The following is a 17,890-nucleotide window of genomic DNA, read 5'->3' on the forward strand; positions in this document are numbered from 1 at the left end:
ATTTATACAGTGAATTTTGGGATATATTTATATCTTTTTAGTTACTATACTGTGACAAGAATATGTATATGCTATTGTTTTTCTTTCTTTTTATGAGAATATAAATTTACTTTAGAATTGTTTCAAAAACATATTTCTTTTATGTTTTTGTTTTTATTTTTTTAATCAAACATGTTGCTTTTAATTTTAAATAAAAAATATATTTTTCCCATGAAAATAAAAAAATAGTTCCAAGAAAATTTAATTATTTCGGAGGAGTTCGTTACAGCTATGACTCCCTCCCAGAACCTGATTCAATCATGGTGAAAGAGTGGGGGCATGCTTTTCAATTTAATTAGGACAGGAGTGATTTGCGGCCTTAATCACAGTCAGTGATTGTGATTAGTGTTATTAATTAGGAGAAGATTTGCGTTGACCCAACAAAAAAGAGATCTTAAATCAAACTATCATCACCATTAATTCATTCATTCTCCAAAGAGTAATAATCTCCTAATAGTATCACCATGATTTTGTTTTTTTTTTTTATGTTTAACTCAAAGGGATTGACTAATAATGATATAATTAACAAATTATATTTCATTCCACCTATGGCTTCCTGAGTTTAAACCTTATAAATCTTTTTATTTAAATCTCTCTCTTTTTTATACATATTTGCCCACTTAGATCTAGGGGAAAGGACAAGAAATTAATCTGGTAATTAAAGGAATATCTTTCATTTCTTTATATATAATTTACAGGCATTAAACCTTATATTCAACGCATAGTTTTTTTTTATTATTAAATTCTTCTAAATGCATTATGTTGATGCAAGGTGTGTTCTTGAGATTGTTCTAGATTCGAGTCATATGACTTGTTTGAGAGTGTAGTTATGATTATTTTTTAAAGTGTTTTTCACTTAAACATATATTAAAATAATATATTTTTTTATTTTTTAAAAATTATTTTTGAAATTAGTATATCAAAATATCAAAAAATATTAATTTGAAGTAAAGAAAAAAAATTAAATTTTTTTTAAAGCACTTTTGAATCGTAAAAACAAACAGGATAATAAATCGAGTTTAATAACAAAATTTATAAAGATGTATTGTTTAGTTCTTGAAGTTTTATTCTTCAGTAAAATCTTATAGTGCTACTTCTAAAGATACAATTACCATGAAGAAAATGGTTAGAATGTTGTGCACAAATTCAGTGCAGAAACCAAAATAAGATGAGATTTTAAATCTCCAATAAACAGCTATGCACAAATATTTCCATGATGAAAAATAGAGGTTATATTAGGATAAATAATACAAATGAGGATCCCAAGTTTCTTTTTAATAGAGATTATTTTCTTAAAAATAATTTATCATAATCATTAAGTTACACAAAATATTTTTTTCTAGATAAAAAAATCAAGATATAAAAACAAAGAGAATGATTGAAGAAAAAGCTCTTAGATAAACTTAGTATATCATGTCATATATAATGTGCATCAATAAATATAATAAATAAAATTATTTGAAATGCTTATATTATTAAAAGGATTTTTTTTAGAGTGTAATAATAATTGTTTTTAAAGTGTTTTTTGCTTAGAAAAATATTAAAATAATTTTTTTTATTTTTAAAATTTATTTTTGATATCATAACATCAAAATGATTTAAAAATACTAAAAAAAATTAATTTAAAGTAAAAAAATTTAAATTTTAATAAAAAAATAAGTTAGAACTCACTCTCAATTGATAGCTAAGTTTTGATAAAGATTATTTTTTAAAAAAAAGAATTTGCCATAATTTCTAAGTTACATGAATATTGTTTTTCAAGATACAAGAGGAGGATCGAAAAAGTGAGGTAAACTTAGTCTATGTGCATCAAATAAATATAATAAAAAATTATTTGAAATATTATATTATCAAAGTAAAAAAATATTACATTTTATATTTTGGCCTAATAATCTTTATAATTATGAAAGAAAAAAACATGATCCAATGTAAGTAGTGATGAAAGAGACAAAAGAGAATCCTTGTTTGGAGGGAGCTTTCCATATGTTTCAACTTTCTTTTTCTTCTCATCTCATGTCCAAATTATGCCCAAAGAAAAGGTGAGAGAAGAGAGACAAGAGAGAAGACACGAAAGACTCTCAAAAGATTCAATTCAACTTTCAAGACGTCATTTGGGGCGCCAACTGAGAGAAATCCAAACCCTAGTGAGAGAAAGAGAGAGTTTTCGTAGAGAAAAGAGAAGAAAGAGAGAGTCTTGAGGTTATCTCACCACCCCTTCACTGCATCATCATGTGTGTGTACAAGTAATTAGTCAAAGCAAAACTCTTGTCAGATCTACACTCCTCACTCCAACCTTCCAAAAACACACAAAAGTTTGAGAAAAAAGGTGTCTTTTTTCTGCATTTTCACCATTCTTTCATTGCTTGTAAAATGTTCCTCGCTCAAATGATTGATATGGAGGTGCATGATTGAAGAAATGGGAATGCGGGTCTAATTCAAAATTGATTCTTTTTTTGAAATTCTCAAGATTGGTTCTTTTTAATTTGATTGTGAGTGTGTGTTTGGTTGCTCGAATAATTTTGAAAAAGAAAATGTCAGAAATGAGATTTTCTGATCCAAGCAGACTTCATTTAAAGAAGGAGCTTACTCAAATCAGGAAGGCAGCTAGAGTTCTGAGAGATCCAGGAACAAGTTCTTCATGGAAGTCACCTCTTAATTCAGCTAGATCTGCAGCGACTATGGCGGCGGCTGCGGCTTCTACTTCTGCTTCCGCTTGGAAGCATTTTGAGACTGAGAATGCAATCCAAAATGGTGGTGGTGGTGGTAGTCATAATAACAATAGCGCCCATTTGGATTCGCATTTCAAGAGTGGGAATAATCATGGGAAAGACAAAAGAGTGTTCCTTTACAATTGGAAGTCTCAGAAATCTTCCAGTGAGAAGAGTGCGTTGGCAAGGAATGATGCTGATGATGACTACGAGTCTTGTTCTATTCAAGGGAGCCTTGATGACAGCCTGAGTGATGCAAGAAATGCTGGGGATTCGAAGAGTGACACTTATTTGGGTGAGACAAGGTCGGCTGCAATGATTTTCAGGTGTAGAGATGCAAATCTCGTGTCACCATCTATGAGAAGAGCTATGGGGATCAAGAAAAAGAGTAAGAAAACTAATGCCCGTTTCGATGTTTTGTCCAGATATCAACAAAAAGAGATGAACTTGAGGAGATTACTCAAGGGCCATCCTTCAATGGGCTTAGGTTTAGGTTTAGGAAGGGATGATGTTGTAGAGCAATCTGATGATACTGAAGAATATAGTAATTCAGAGTACTTAAGAAAGATTTCTGGGGCATCCCCATTGCTGTTAAAACTTAAGCATAAGAATCGGTCACATTCTCCATCTAAATTATTGAGAACTACTCGAAAAGAGGACTCTTCTTATTCTCACAGCACACCTGCACTATCAGCTAGTTCTTATGATAAGTATCGTAAGCGCAATCCGAGCAATGTTGGATCTTGGGATGCCACCACAACCTCAGTGAATGATGGGGATGATGAGGATGATGATCATTTAGATTTACCTGGTCGCCAGGGATGTGGCATTCCTTGCTACTGGTCCAAACGGACGCCAAGATACAGAGGTGTATGTGGGAGTAGTTGTTGCTCACCTTCCCTTTCAGATACTTTAAGGAGAAAAGGAAGTAGCATGTTCTGTGGTAGTCAGCCACTGTATCATAGACGCCGACGTTCATGGTCAATTTCAAATAAGCGCAGAATTGGTTCAAGAACTGGACATGCATTGCTCCCATTGCTTACAAATAGTGGTGATGGCATAGGAGGGTCATCAATAGGAACTGGGCTTAGTGATGATGAGCTTTCTACAAACTATGGGGAACTTGATTTAGAGGCCTTGAGTAGATTGGATGGGAGGAGGTGGTCAAGTTGCAGGAGTCAGGATGGGTTGGAGATTGTGGCTTTAAATGGAGACGGAGAAGAGGAAGGCACGCCTGAAAATATTGGAAGCTTAAGCCAGAAATACAAGCCAGTTTTCTTCAGTGAATTGATTGGGCAAAACATTGTTGTTCAATCACTTACCAATGCTATTTCTAGGGGAAGGATAGCACCGGTTTATCTTTTCCAAGGTCCACGTGGTATTGGTAAAACATCAGCAGCTAGGATTTTTGCCTCTGCCTTAAACTGCACGTCTGCTGAAGAAATAAAACCATGTGGGTACTGTAGGGAATGCAGTGATTCCATTTCTGGGAAGACCAGGGATCTATGGGAAGTTGATGGCACTGACAAGAAGGGAATTGATAAAGTTAGATACCTTCTGAAGAAAATTTCGCATAGGCCCCCATTGGGCTCTTCACATTACAAGGTTTTTCTTATCGATGAGTGTCACTTGTTACCCTCTAAGATGTGGTTAGCATTTCTCAAGTTTCTTGAAGAACCGCCACAGCGAGTTGTGTTCATATTTGTAACAACTGATCCTGATAATGTGCCCCGTACTGTACAATCACGATGTCAGAAGTACCTCTTCAACAAAATTAAAGATGGAGATATTGTGGCAAGACTGAGGAAAATTTCTAAAGAAGAGAATCTTGATGTTGAATTAGGTGCTCTGGATTTGATTGCTTTGAATGCAGATGGTTCACTTCGAGATGCTGAAACAATGTTAGACCAGTTGAGTTTGCTGGGGAAGAAGATAACAACGTCTCTTGTAAATGAATTGGTGAGTTCTGTCTACTGATGTGTCCTTTAACATTTTCTGCTTCAATCGGTTCCCTTAGATTATTTTCAAATCTTGTTGGGAGAAGCCTAATTGGTGAATCATTAATAAGTATCATATAACTAGGTGAACAATACCTGTGAATTTCTGTTTAATGTATACCTGAATTGTTTTTGAACTTGAATATGTACTTTTCAACCATTTCAGGTGGGGGTTGTTTCAGATGAGAAATTACTGGAACTTTTGGAACTAGCGATGTCTTCAGACACTGCAGAAACAGTAAAAAGGGCCAGGGATTTGATGGACTCTGGCGTTGATCCAATGGTTTTGATGTCTCAACTGGCTAGCCTCATTATGGACATTATTGCTGGGACATACAATGTTGTTGATGCCAAACATGGTGATTCACTCTTTGGTACACACAACTGTGAGTAGCGGTTCCTTGCTCTTATACTGTGACCTTACAGCTCTCCCTTCTGCAGATAAGAACTATGCATAGACTTATAAACTTTTTTGATTTTTATCTTCAGACAATAGATTGTATTGATCAGCAGCCAAACTGATTTCCTTATGTTTGCAAAACAACCACAGGCCCCTTTACTGTATGTTCCCTTTCCTTCTTGGGAATACCTCCCTGAGATAGACAAAAACTAGAGCAAATATGCTCAGGGCAGAATCAGTTAATTGCTTTTCAGATTAGGTTTAGCTCAACTTTAAAATGGTAATACTTGATTGTACCTGCTTTAATGGCCTTTTTTCTATGTTCCTAGTTCATTTAGTTGGATGCTAGCCTCTAGATTCATCTTGTCTGACCTTGATGCTTAATTTTACAATTTATTATATAGTATGAATATCATATATATTTACAAACATGTGTATATTGGAATTCCAATTTTTCCTCAGAATGTTGTTAATCATTATGGATACTTCATTTGGTTTTTTAGTGACTGAAGCAGAATTGGAGAGACTAAAGCATGCTTTGAGGCTTCTTTCAGAGGCTGAGAAACAGCTAAGGATCTCAAGTGACCGCTCAACATGGTTCACAGCAACTCTTCTACAGCTTGGTTCTACACCTTCAATGGATCTCACTCAGTCAAGCAGCAGTAGGAGGCAGAGCTCCAGGACAACGGAGGAAGATCCTTCAAGTGCTTCAAAGGAATCCAACGTTTACAAGACAAAGTCCAATGCTCAATATTTGACTCAGAGATCAAGTTCACCTCCATCCCTATACAGGGAAATAAATGGATGTTCCAGCCAACAAGGGGAATTTGGTTTTAATGCCAAGGCCCCTCGTAGTCGATTGGTGAATAGCCGTACTTCATCTACTTCATTGGATGATGAAATAACTGGAAATATGATATTTAGATACAAAAACTCAGAGAAGTTGGATGATATATGGGAGAAATGTATTGAAAAGTGTCACTCACAGACATTGAGGCAGCTGCTGCATGCTCACGGAAAGCTTCTATCTATATCTGAAGTGGATGGTAAGTCCAACACTTTTCTATTTCATTTCCAATATCATTTTCTGGTAGAACTGTAACTGAAAATCATGATAAAAGAAAGAACTACAACTTAAATACAAAAATTGTTTCCCTTGTTGATTTTACCTTCCGTTTGATCTAGTTGCATATAGATCTATATCTGATCAACCATACATTACTCCCAATGTGCTTCTAGTGATTCTTGAGGACTTGATATGTGGGATAGAGATTCTAGATCTGTTGCCTATATGATCAAAATTAGTTATTTTTCTTTTGCCGGATGGCTGATCTGGTGAATGATGCTTCTAAGGCAAGTTGTGTGCTATACAGTGAGGTAATGTGCTCAATTTGCAAAAACAAAGATATTTCTCCTCTGCTTGCTCTTAAGTTCTTCTATGAACCATAAGAGCATCTCAAATTCGCATGATTCTGGCAATCCTAATGAAAATGGTTGTTAAATCTAGATTTGAATCTTGAATTGGAAACCCATATTTGTGGTTGTGAATTGCAAGGTTCAGTAACAAATGAAAATAACATTATAAAAGCTATATAACAAGAAATATATTTCTGAAACAAAAGAGAAATGATAATTTACTTAACAAAATGTGCGCCAATTCATTTTCTTTAGTAGTTTTAAGTCACTTAATATCCCAAAGTCGCAAAATTCAACATATTTTTCTTTGTTACCTGATCCTTCTAATGACTCAATAACTTGTAAATTATATAAAAGCTATCTTCAAACTAGTTAAACTACTTGATCTCCTAGTTTTAATAAAAAGTACTAATCTTCCCTGATATTGATATCACCATTGCCATTCTTGATGTCTTTGGCACTCATGCTTTCATTCACCCTTTTCGTTCTTTGTGAAATTTACTTCATAATTTTTTGTAAATGGAATCACAGAAGAATGATCGCATCAATTCCTAATCTACCTTTATTTCATTATTGCCTTCTCTGTTTCTGAGTAGCTCCCTGGTTACAACCGTCCTTGTGAGTATTCAATATATGTTGGCAGCAAAGTTTTTTGTGTTCTTGAATTACAAGATATCAGAAAAGATTTATCTATAGCTGCCTACCACTCCACGATTCCTGCTTCATAACCTGCTTGTTTGGATGGATTGGGTTGTTCTTCACTCATTTTGCTTATAATTTTCTTCCTTGTTATGCAAAATTGATATGATGCGACCAATGTTTATACCAGATTTTGAGTGGCAAGTGTTAAGTACCAGTTAAATAAAAACACAATGGATGAAGTGAAAAAGTTACTTAAGCTGTGCATGAGACAAAAGTTATTTAAATTGGCAGAATGGAATATTTTCTGCAATTGGGTGGATTGTTTTGATGTTTAAATTCCAATTCATCCTCGATAAATGAGTGATCTGTCTCTCTGCATGGATGTACATGTGGATGAATGTCTCTCTCTCTCTCTCTCTCTCTCTCTCTCTCTGCGCCTTCATATCTTATGTTTGATATGCTTCTGCTTGCAGGAGCCCTTGCTGTTTATGTTGCATTTGAGGACCAAGATATTAAAGCCAGAGCTGAAAGGTTTTTGAGCAGTATCACAAATTCAATTGAAATAGTCCTTAGACGCAATGTAGAGGTTAGAATTATTCTTGTCACAGATGGTCTGGATTCTGTGATTTATGCGAATCAATCTGAGTTACAAGAAGGTCATAGGCAAGCAGACACTACGTTGGCAATTGAGCTGGGAAAGAAGGCTAATTGCTCTGATGCAGTAGCTGGTTATTCCAATTTGGACTTGCAAGAAGAGTTCCCAAAACTATCCAAAGGAAGCTTTAATGATGCCAACGCCGAAAACAATGGAGAAGGGAAGCGGGAAATGCCAATGCAGAGAATAGAATCCATTATCCGTGAACAGAGGTTAGAAACTGCCTGGTTACAGGCGGCAGAGAAGGGCACTCCGGGATCATTGAGTTGTTTGAAACCCGAGAAGAATCAGGTGTTGCCTCAAGACGACACCTATCAACAAAGTCAAATAGATTCCATAGGTTCAGTGGCACCGTCCTCCCAGACATGGGGAGATGAATTAAATCATGAACTCAAAGTATTGAAGATGCAGAATCGGAGGGTTCACCATAAGGACCAGATTGGTCATATGGTGGACCATTATCCAATATCACCAAGCTTATTACATGGAAGCAGCTATGTGGTCAATGGAAGCAAAGAAAGCCTGTGAGTCTTTTTCAGATCTCCTTTTGGTTTTCCATGACTTTAGATTGTTTTTACTAATTCTTTATGAGCCTTTATCCTCAAAACCATATTTGCATGCATCTTTTAAAATTTTGTTAGGCAGTTAACCTATTTGCATTTATTTAGTTAAGCAGTTCTTGTTCTTCGTAGAGCTTTTACTGCATTTCAAAATCTAATCTGAAGAATATGCTAGTTGATATTTTTTTTCATGGATAAAACTCACAATATTCATAGGCTCTGTATCAAAATAAATTAAAATTTGAGGATAAAAGAAATTAGCAATATATATAGAATGGTGCTGCTCATCATAGATTACTTTTCAATGCTTGTCTTCCCTCAGAGTGTCATTATGCTTTAGACGTTCATGAATTCTTACATTCTTGAATGGGGTTTTTCTTATCCCATATCTCCCTACCAGTACTCTTCGTTGCCATATCATTAATTAAAAAAGTTCTGAGGTATTTTTGCTCCATGTTTGGGTCAGTTTTGAATTGAAACTTCTATGGAAATAAGACATGAATTGTCAGGTTAATTGTGGTCGTAGTTCCCCTCCATTGGACCATCATTTTTTACTTGGCTAATTTGTTCATCGTATCCTTGACTGAATCATTTTAGCATATGATATGCTTTTCGTGCTTGGTTTAGGTATTTTAATCAGGAAGGCTTTGCTGTTTGATCAGTTATTTACCGAAAGGAAGAAGATATCTAATGATGATGCTTGGATAACATAATGCATCGTTTTGTCTAAAAATAAAGTAAGATGAGTTGATGGGGAGTCAAGAAACGTGTAGTTTAAAGAGTTGTGGAATAGGAGTTGGAAAGAGACATCTTTTTGCTGGAGACAAGAAGTTTGAATCAATGGAGAGATTTTAGAGATTATTTTAAGATTACTATAACTTATAAAAGTTTGAACTTGTAAACGAGATTCATCTTAACCTACCCTAACTGGTTCAAATGAAGGCTTAGTGGGGGGTGTTTGTAGTGGTAATTAAATATTTTGTAAATTGCATTCTTTTCAAGTGACCAAAATGATCATTTTAAGACTTTCTTAAAGACAGCAGTGAGACAGTAGGTTTGTATCTCTATTGGACAAGTGATATTGCTGTTTGTCTTTCTTCCTCCATCATCAGTATGTTTATATGTTTTTCGATGGTCATCTATTTTGCCTGAATTGTGGAATACAGTGTCATAGAGAAGGAAGTGGGAGTGAATCAAGTTAAGCTCTATGTTGTGATGCATCAAAATTAATGTGTTGCATAACTCTCAAACTCTTACCTTTTTCTTTAGGGGATACGAGTCAAGTTCGGCTGGTGGAGGTTGCAGTGGGCTTTTATGTTGGAACACCAGCAGATCTCATAGAGCAAAGGTACACCGATTTCAACCTGCTTTTTTATTTTATTATTATGACAGCATAGCAGTCAAGTATTGTAGGGAATGGGACGATGACATGCCCAATTGATCTACCACTTATTACCATTATCCTTTTGTTTAGTAAAAGGGTGCTTGCCCCTCATTGATCGTGCCTTATTTCTGCACTTAAACAGGTGAAAGGGACTCCAGTTCAACCTCGAGGCAGAAGTGGGCGATTTTCATTGTTTGGTGAGTGTGCAAAGCAAAAGAAACCGGATAGCAGAATTACAAGATAACTGAGACATTTCAAATACAATCCCTGCCAGTAAAAGATGGTCTTTGGAACTTCACATTTTTCTGTATTTATTCATTCCGGGTCCAAGTCATTCTTACGAATGCAACCACAGAAAATATCTAATGTAAAGGTTTTGCTCTTGACGTGGGGCATATGTTTAGCTCCATCTATTTTTCATTGCCCAACGGTGAATAAAGAAACTTGGGATGTTCTTCATGGTTTCTTGTTATTTGATGCAAATTATATAGCTCCATCTATTTTGCTCTTGTCTTAAAGAGTTACTGATGAGTTTTACATGGTTGTGAATTGTGATCGACACCACGCATGTCCATGTTATACAAAATAGAAATCAACTATACTCGAAATAAAAGAGTCTAGAAAATTGGCTCACTGCAGCTCATGATACTGATTATTTGTGTTAAAAATGAGCCTAACTAAACACCATCTTTTGCTGGGTAAACCATGGTTTTATTAAGCCAAAATTTCTCAGATTGCCTCCACCAAAATTCAGGTGAAGCTGAAATTTGAAATTGAAATTTAAGTATATTATTTAGTCCTACGAGAAAAATACGAAAGGAAAACAAAGTTTACTCCGATAACTCAAGAGCTCGTGCTTAAAATTCTCTCTGCAAGCAACAAATCATCAGGGGTTGTGACCTGCAAGTCAAGGGGTTTTAGTGTGGGTTTGTAATTGAAACAAAACTACTCTTGTTCTGTAAGCATAAAAGAAAATTGACCAAGTGCAGTGAAGAAACATATTTACAGTCTTTCATGCTAAGGTTCACAGAGTATATATTTTCAATACCTTGATGTTTGTGTATGATCCTTCAGTGATGTATACTGGATGCTTAAGGTGCTCAACAATAGATACATCATCGGTGACTTCAAGACCCTCTCTGCACAATTACTAATGTCAGAATCCAACTCCTATGTGGAATCGGTACAGAAAATTGATAATCTTGAATAAAGATGGTTCTCAAGGGTAACATTTTCCACACAGAAGAATGCCTATTGCAAGCAGCACGAGTAAAGAGATTTGGAGCTTAATAAGCCTTGTGCAACTAGTGTCCAATGAAAACAAAAGCAATGAAGTGAGTGTGAATGAGAAGCCAGAAAAGCCTCGTCTCTAAGGAATCATGGAATAGCAAGTTCTATTCTTACAGAGCAGCTCTGGGGAAGAGGAAAGCTTCAGTTGGTCTTTTTCAGACGATTTCTTCCTCTAGAGAGAGACAAGAAAGTGGTTCAATTTCATTATACAGAATGCACACTCACTATTAATAGGAAACTTTCTTACTAGGTATTGGTCACCAAACCAGCATTAGGGTGAATTACATGGACCAAAATTTTCAATAATTACACCGGTCCTCTCTCTTGTTTCTGAAATTTCAGCAATAGAAAGACCTCAAATTTTCAGCATCCACAGAATTTATCGATGAGAAAATGACACAGCCAAGTGTAGTCAGTATAGCTTATCTTAATATTAATGGAAGGCCGATTCAAATTTCAGGAGGACCAATATACTCTCCAAAGCCATCCCCATTATAAATTCCTTGGAGACACCAGATCCCACTTGACTGAGCCCTCTGGCTATTAGCTATGAACAAAAACACAGAAACCACTTCTTGGAAATATGTTTCAACTAATCAACAGCTAACAAGTTTTTATTTGCCCATCACAAAAACTCAAGCAGTCAGGTTTATAAAACCTCAAAACATGAACCATCATTAAAGGAAATTTTCCTTTCTGACCACATTATGTTGAAAAAAATAACATTGGTGTCCAACTCAGATGCCTATCTGTTGTTGTCAGATAATAGGGTATGTAAAAGTTCATTCAAGTTCTGCTGATAGATCCTGGATCATAGAGGCAGCTTGATGTGAAATACTATTCCAAATTCGTTTATAGAGGCAGCTTGATGTGAAATACTATTCCAAATTCGTTTATGCAATATCAACATATTGAGGATAAAAGAGATCCAGGGTAACATTTACTAGAGAAATCTATAGCAACTAATAATGCTTACCTGTTCACCAGCTCAAAGCCTTTCTTAAGCAACTCGGGTTTCATCACCTGTACAATAAGATTTATATGCAGTTAGATAAATTAGCATTCAAGTACTATTTTTGAGGAAGTAAAAAATAAATAAATTGATGATAGGTTATAAATTCTTTAAGCATTGAACCTGGGGGGTCTGCATTTCCCAAAGTGTTTTGCGGTCAAGAGTTCTCACTACGAAAGATTCACCATCTGCCTGCATAGAAATTAGTTAACAGATTATAAATTCTGTTAGATGTTAGGATTTATAATGCATTTTAGTCAAGAGATCAAAGAAGCCAAGGAAAGTTATAAAAGCTATTATGAGGCAGTAAGGATAATAAGGCAACAATATTAAGTAATGAATTCTTTTCAAATAACCTCTTTTCCAGAGCAATGAGAAGAATTTACACAAATAACAGAGTCGATATATGCATGATCTTCAATTTAATCACTTTCACAAAGAAGTATGCTTGGACAGAATGAAAAATATTAAAGAAAATAAAACAAATAAATTCCTGTTTAGCTGTTCTTAGAAAGCTACATGAATGGCAGGAACAAAAAGCTCAAATGTCTCAGTATTTATTGAAGTCATCAAATAAGAATGTGCCCCAAACCAGTCATGCAAGAGTGAAAAAAAGAAAAGAAAAACCAGACAACAACTATTTACGACCAATCAGCATGATTTCACATGAAGCCTATAATATTCTTAGCTATTCTCAACCATTTCACATCTCAACTATTTTTGTTCCTGTGCACACACACAGCATGAAAAAAAGGTTCAATGCACACACAAGTAACTTCCAAAGAATATTATGTACCTCCTTGATTGTAGCTTTAACAGGAACACCAAGTACAGCAGCTCCATTTATCCAACCATCTTTAAGGACCTAGGCACAAGCAATTACCGTTTACTTGGATAGTCATTATCTAGAATGAAGTAAAAAGTAGTAAAATCCACAGTTGATGCATTCACATGAGGAAGTATTTTATCCAACCTTTTCCACATCTTCTGACAATACCAGAGGCCTTGCCGAGTCATGGATGCAGACAAGCTCGGAATTCAAATCAACTTCCTGTGTAGAAAGTGGTATACTATGTTTAAAGATCAGACATTTCCAAACACTAACATGAATTATTGACTGATTGCAATCACAAACTTTACAGTGAGACACACCAAAGACAAGTAAATTGCTCTCATGCAGTGAAGCAACTACAAGGAAACTCACAAGTAGCTTAGTTATGAAATGCATCATAATGAAGAAGGCTATCCTAAAAAAGACATGTTAAGGTATCTTAGAAGGAAAATCTTATTATGTTTTAAATGAACTATGAGATATGTTTTGCCAGGGTACTAGCAACACCACCCTCACCCTCTTATAGATAGATTAGCAGCTCTTGTAGAGCTTCCCTGTCTCTACTAGTTGTTTGTATTAGATGTTAGCAACCATGCTCTTTTGATCAGAATTATTTGAGCATATTTCTGAAAGCACACCAAAAAACCCAAGAAAGTATTCAATATGCTTTAAAAACCATCCCGTAACAGTACACAACTGATAAAAAAATCAAGCATGGTGTCGAAAAGACATGAACTTCTCAACCAAAACAGATTGAGGCAGCACCTGAAGCCCACTGTATACAGAATCTTGTCTCTCCTTTCCTGGCAGTGCAAATTTAAGGTCTACATTGATCTGTTCTTGAGAATCTGAGAAAACAATAAAAAACTAGTTTGAATCTCCTAATTTAAAAAAGTTTATCAACAGCCCCATCAGAATCCATTTCCTGCAAAGGTAGGAAGACAGAGAGAGAGAGAGAGATCTGGAACCTTCAAAAATGTCCTTGTAGGATGGATCACAAACTACAATAATTTCTTTCACTTCATCCATTTCTGAGAAAGTGTACAAACTGCCAAAATATCATGCAGTCATTTTCAGTAGGCATATGTTGCTTACATGCCAAACCTAGACTTGGTGAGCTGAGCTATGAGACCTTTTAATAAAAAATAACAGAAATAAACCCGGTCAAATTCAGGATACTCAAACTAAATAACCATTCATGATAATTTCAAATGACCATAGGGTGATTTGCAATTGCATGATATGTTACAGTCTGTCTCGAATGTGTTGGGGAAGCTAACAAACCGTACCATTGCCTTCAATTATTTCCACACAGATGCAACCTTTGAATTTATACATCCAAACCTTTTAATTATAACGTGCTAATATTTCTCGTTGTCACAAAACATAAGATACTAAGTTTCCAAGATTCTGGCAGCATGATTAAAAGCTTCTACAGTGGCAAGGGGAGAGAAAAATAGTTGAAAAAAGTTGTTGTCATTTACCTATACAAAGCAATAGGTTGGCCAAGAAGTGGTAGATACTGCTTTGGCATGTTTGCCTAATTTCAAAAAGATAATAAAACCATCATCTGGAAGATAAAATAAACTATAGACAATGAACGAAATTAAAAGCAACTTGTAGATGTCAGAGAAAGAACTTATGAACTTAAATATGTAATAGCAGATACCGAAAAAAAAACACCAATGCAAACCTAAAATCAAACAAAACAATAGTGGCATAGTTAACTCAGAAACGCATGCATTCCAAAACCTGAAAACCAATAGGTCAGAAAAATCCCATCAAGAATTTCCAAGGTAGGTTTATGACTATCATTGTTGGAATTAGAGAATTCAATACAAAGCAGAGCAGAACGGGTTATTATGCAAGGTCATGCAAACAATTATGTACCCTGAAGTGTGTTTGGTCTCATTTATGTTTTAAATGTTAAGAAACTATCAAACTCAAGTGTATTTACACTTTATATCTCTTTTTTTCTTTATCCTCTTTTTTAATCAATGTGCAAATTAATTATATGTTCAGTATCTCCTTGATTTCCACATAATGCATTATTATTGTTACCGTTTAAAGAAATGTTAATTGCTATATGGAAAAGTAACACAGTGATGACAGTAACACAGAAAGCCAGTTATGATGATTAGCCACATGAATCATAGAGCACTGGACATAGTGACTTGGATTAAGAGTAATGCAAAGCCAAGAGGCAGACCAATCAGAAACATCCAGCAGGTACGATGCATTTGGGGTATAACACACTAGGAAGGTTTGAGAATTGTTCAGTGTAGACATTAATTTATATCAAGTTACTGAGCTAGGCGATAGATGTAAGACAGTATTGGCCTCCATACACATAATGGGAATTAACACCATCACCCACAGCTTAATGGATATGCTTAAATGGAGCTAGTAATTAACAACCCTCTTTCCTAATCAGATTGAACTGAACCGGTCCATTACATACATGAAAGAAAAGGAAGGCTACTCGCAATCTCATAAGCAATCCAAGTAATTGGGAACTCCAACAACTGGGCTAAGATTACACCTAACAATTGCATTGTGGCGTATATCAAGCAAGAGAACAGAATAATTGCATGCTGGGATTAGGAGCGACGATGCCAGGCACATTCCATAACACAGGCAAAGAAAATGGTTAACAGCTTAAACCAATAAAAGACATGCCATAATTTGGAAACAAGAACGAATCAAAGGCAAATATAATAATAACAAAGAACATACACCCATTCTTTTTCCCTGCCCTCCAGCCAACAGAATAACAGAAACACTCTTCTCTTTAACAACTCCAGATATCTGAGACAAACAGACAACAACATAGAATATTAACAATTATTACCCTTTAGCATACATTTAGAAAGAGACCCAAGTGTCTGAAGACTATTTACATCATCAACTTGAGCAGAGCTCTTGGCAGTAAAAGGGAGGATTTTGGGCTTCTGGGTCAGCTTGAATTTATGTCCTGAAACCAAACTCCATCAAAACAAAATCAAGAGCATTAATTTATAAGCAAGAAAGAAGAAAGAAGGAAACTTTGGCTTGCCTGGAGATTGAAGGAGGAGATTGGAGTTGAAGTGAAGAGACGGGGAAAGAAGTGAGTGATTGCTAGTGGATATAAAGGATAGATTTTTAAGAGATTTGTAAGGAAAAGAGAGAGTAGTGAGGTTCATCTGAGAAAGAAGAAGATGGGGACTCATTTCTCTCCTTCCCTCTGGGTCTCTTTGGCCAGTGTGTTTGGACGGGTGAAAATTTAACAACGAAAGAAATCACTTGTCTTCAACTGTGTTTTTTACTGACTACTGATTCTCTGGATGGAAACTACAAAGTTTTTAGCATATTCTGCTTCGTCGCCTTGTCAGTTGTCAACCTCAGTCCACGAGCATGTTTGGATATGTAATTAGCATATTCTATTCATTAAAATTATTTTTTAAAATATTTTTATTTAAATATATATTAAAATAATATTTTTTTATTTTTTAAAATTATTTTTAATATTAATACATCAAAATAATTTAAAACGTATTAAAAAATAAATATAGAAGTAGATAGATTCAAGGTATGTTGTGTGGGAATATTTTTATTTTTGTTTTTTAATATTTTTTAAAAATATTTTAATTTAAAAAAATAATTAAATTAATTTTTTTAATATTTAAATTTTAATATATTTAATGTTAAAAATGAAAAGGAATCTAAAAAATCAATGATCACCTAGAAATTAGTCAGCAATTGAGATAATGAAAAAAAAAGAAGGTGTTTTTAGGGTAATTTATTTACTTCCCTTGCTATGGCATCATGTACTAATCGCAAAACAATAGAAAAGGTTAATAAAAGAAAGAAAAAAACACTTGCAAGTTTCCCATTATCGACAGTTTCTTGAAGCATTATCTTGAAAAAATGTCGGTCTTGCAGGTTACATACTGTATAGGAAAAAAATTCCTTTCTTACTTGGAGCCTCATGGACAAAACAAGCCAAGGTTAAGCAAGAGTGAATACAACCAAGCAAACTTTATCTGTGGCATCCATGAATCACAAGAGCTTCAGTGATAGAAAATGTGAACCAAGATCATCAACAACAACATGACAGCAAGTAGCTCAGCAACTTGAATATTAATGCCAAAGTGGATCAAAGATTTCATTTGCGTTGCAGATAATTAGCCAAGAGATCCCAACCAGTAATGAACAATTGAATATTGAGGAATTTAGCTTATAAAAGGAAACATGGTTGAGTGCTAAACTCCTGATGGATTAATTCCGAAGGTGGCCATTACCATCAATGATCCATTTAAGAGGACAGATCAGAGTAGAGGAAATTCTAACAACAATGACAACAAATCCGTATCCGACTATTCAGATCTCCTCTTGCATTAGTTTCTTAAGAGATGCCTGCTTGCATGTGTTCACAAACCTACCGTGCAGAACTAACTAACTAATTTGAAGAACGGATATGTTGAGATGAATCTGAGAAACCAGCTAAGCAGAACAGTTTTTAGCAGAGAAATCCCCAACTTCCCTGCATTACATGAATCAAAAAGTCAATTTACTTAACTCTCTGAATTGTTTTGAAAGTCTGATATATGGAGGAAGTAGTAGCCTAAGAGCCTGGCATGCTTCTCTTTGAGATAAGCAATTATATTATCTATGGTACCTTACGATTCACTAAAGGTTCTGAAGTATGAATACACACGATGTAGTTTCGCAGGAAATGAGAAGACTTGAGAGGACAAAAGGAAGTTAAAATGGAAACCTTCAGCATTAATTACTAACCAAAACCCAGAATTTTGATTCCTGCTATGCTTCTTTTTTATCCTTTTTACTGCAAGTACCAAATATTTAACATGCAAAGCCTACTGGGACAGAATTACATAGAAAAAAGAGCTATCATTGATGAAGAGAATCCTCAAGAATTATCTTGAAAAATGAGGTGGTTTTTCCACAAACATCAA

General features: G+C 35.0%; 2 protein-coding genes across 4 annotated transcripts; one reads left to right on the forward strand and one right to left on the reverse strand.

Annotated features, from left to right (window-relative positions):
* The first annotated feature begins 1,988 nt into the window (after positions 1-1,988).
* Positions 1,989-10,260, forward strand: LOC133700016 (protein STICHEL). The gene is made up of 6 exons (XM_062123571.1): positions 1,989-4,706; positions 4,911-5,130; positions 5,648-6,190; positions 7,676-8,381; positions 9,687-9,765; positions 9,944-10,260. The coding sequence occupies exons 1-6, from the start codon at positions 2,571-2,573 to the stop codon at positions 10,043-10,045; spliced, it is 3,786 nt and encodes a 1,261-aa protein (XP_061979555.1). The 5' UTR covers positions 1,989-2,570; the 3' UTR covers positions 10,046-10,260.
* A 230-nt stretch (positions 10,261-10,490) lies between these two features.
* LOC133700017 (2-C-methyl-D-erythritol 4-phosphate cytidylyltransferase, chloroplastic) lies at positions 10,491-16,291 on the reverse strand. 3 transcript variants are annotated; one of them, XR_009843354.1, is made up of 13 exons: positions 15,991-16,291; positions 15,836-15,909; positions 15,672-15,743; positions 14,420-14,475; positions 13,904-13,983; positions 13,701-13,783; positions 13,077-13,154; positions 12,900-12,968; positions 12,227-12,295; positions 12,068-12,114; positions 11,339-11,638; positions 11,206-11,263; positions 10,850-10,940 (listed from the first exon to the last, which is right to left on the reverse strand). XR_009843354.1 is itself a non-coding variant. In XM_062123572.1 (12 exons), exons 1-12 carry the CDS (start codon positions 16,142-16,144, stop codon positions 10,645-10,647), a joined length of 930 nt encoding a protein of 309 aa, XP_061979556.1. In that variant the 5' UTR covers positions 16,145-16,289; the 3' UTR covers positions 10,491-10,644. The 3 variants fall into 3 exon arrangements, 1 of the variants encoding a protein (XP_061979556.1); XM_062123572.1 differs by lacking the exons at positions 11,206-11,263; positions 11,339-11,638 and adding an exon at positions 10,491-10,701 and having other exon boundaries at positions 15,991-16,289; XR_009843353.1 differs by having other exon boundaries at positions 11,206-11,638.
* Positions 16,292-17,890: the final 1,599 nt, after the last annotated feature.

This window comes from Populus nigra, chromosome 7 (genome assembly GCF_951802175.1).
Source record: "Populus nigra chromosome 7, ddPopNigr1.1, whole genome shotgun sequence".
NCBI classification, from domain to species: Eukaryota; Viridiplantae; Streptophyta; class Magnoliopsida; order Malpighiales; family Salicaceae; genus Populus; species Populus nigra.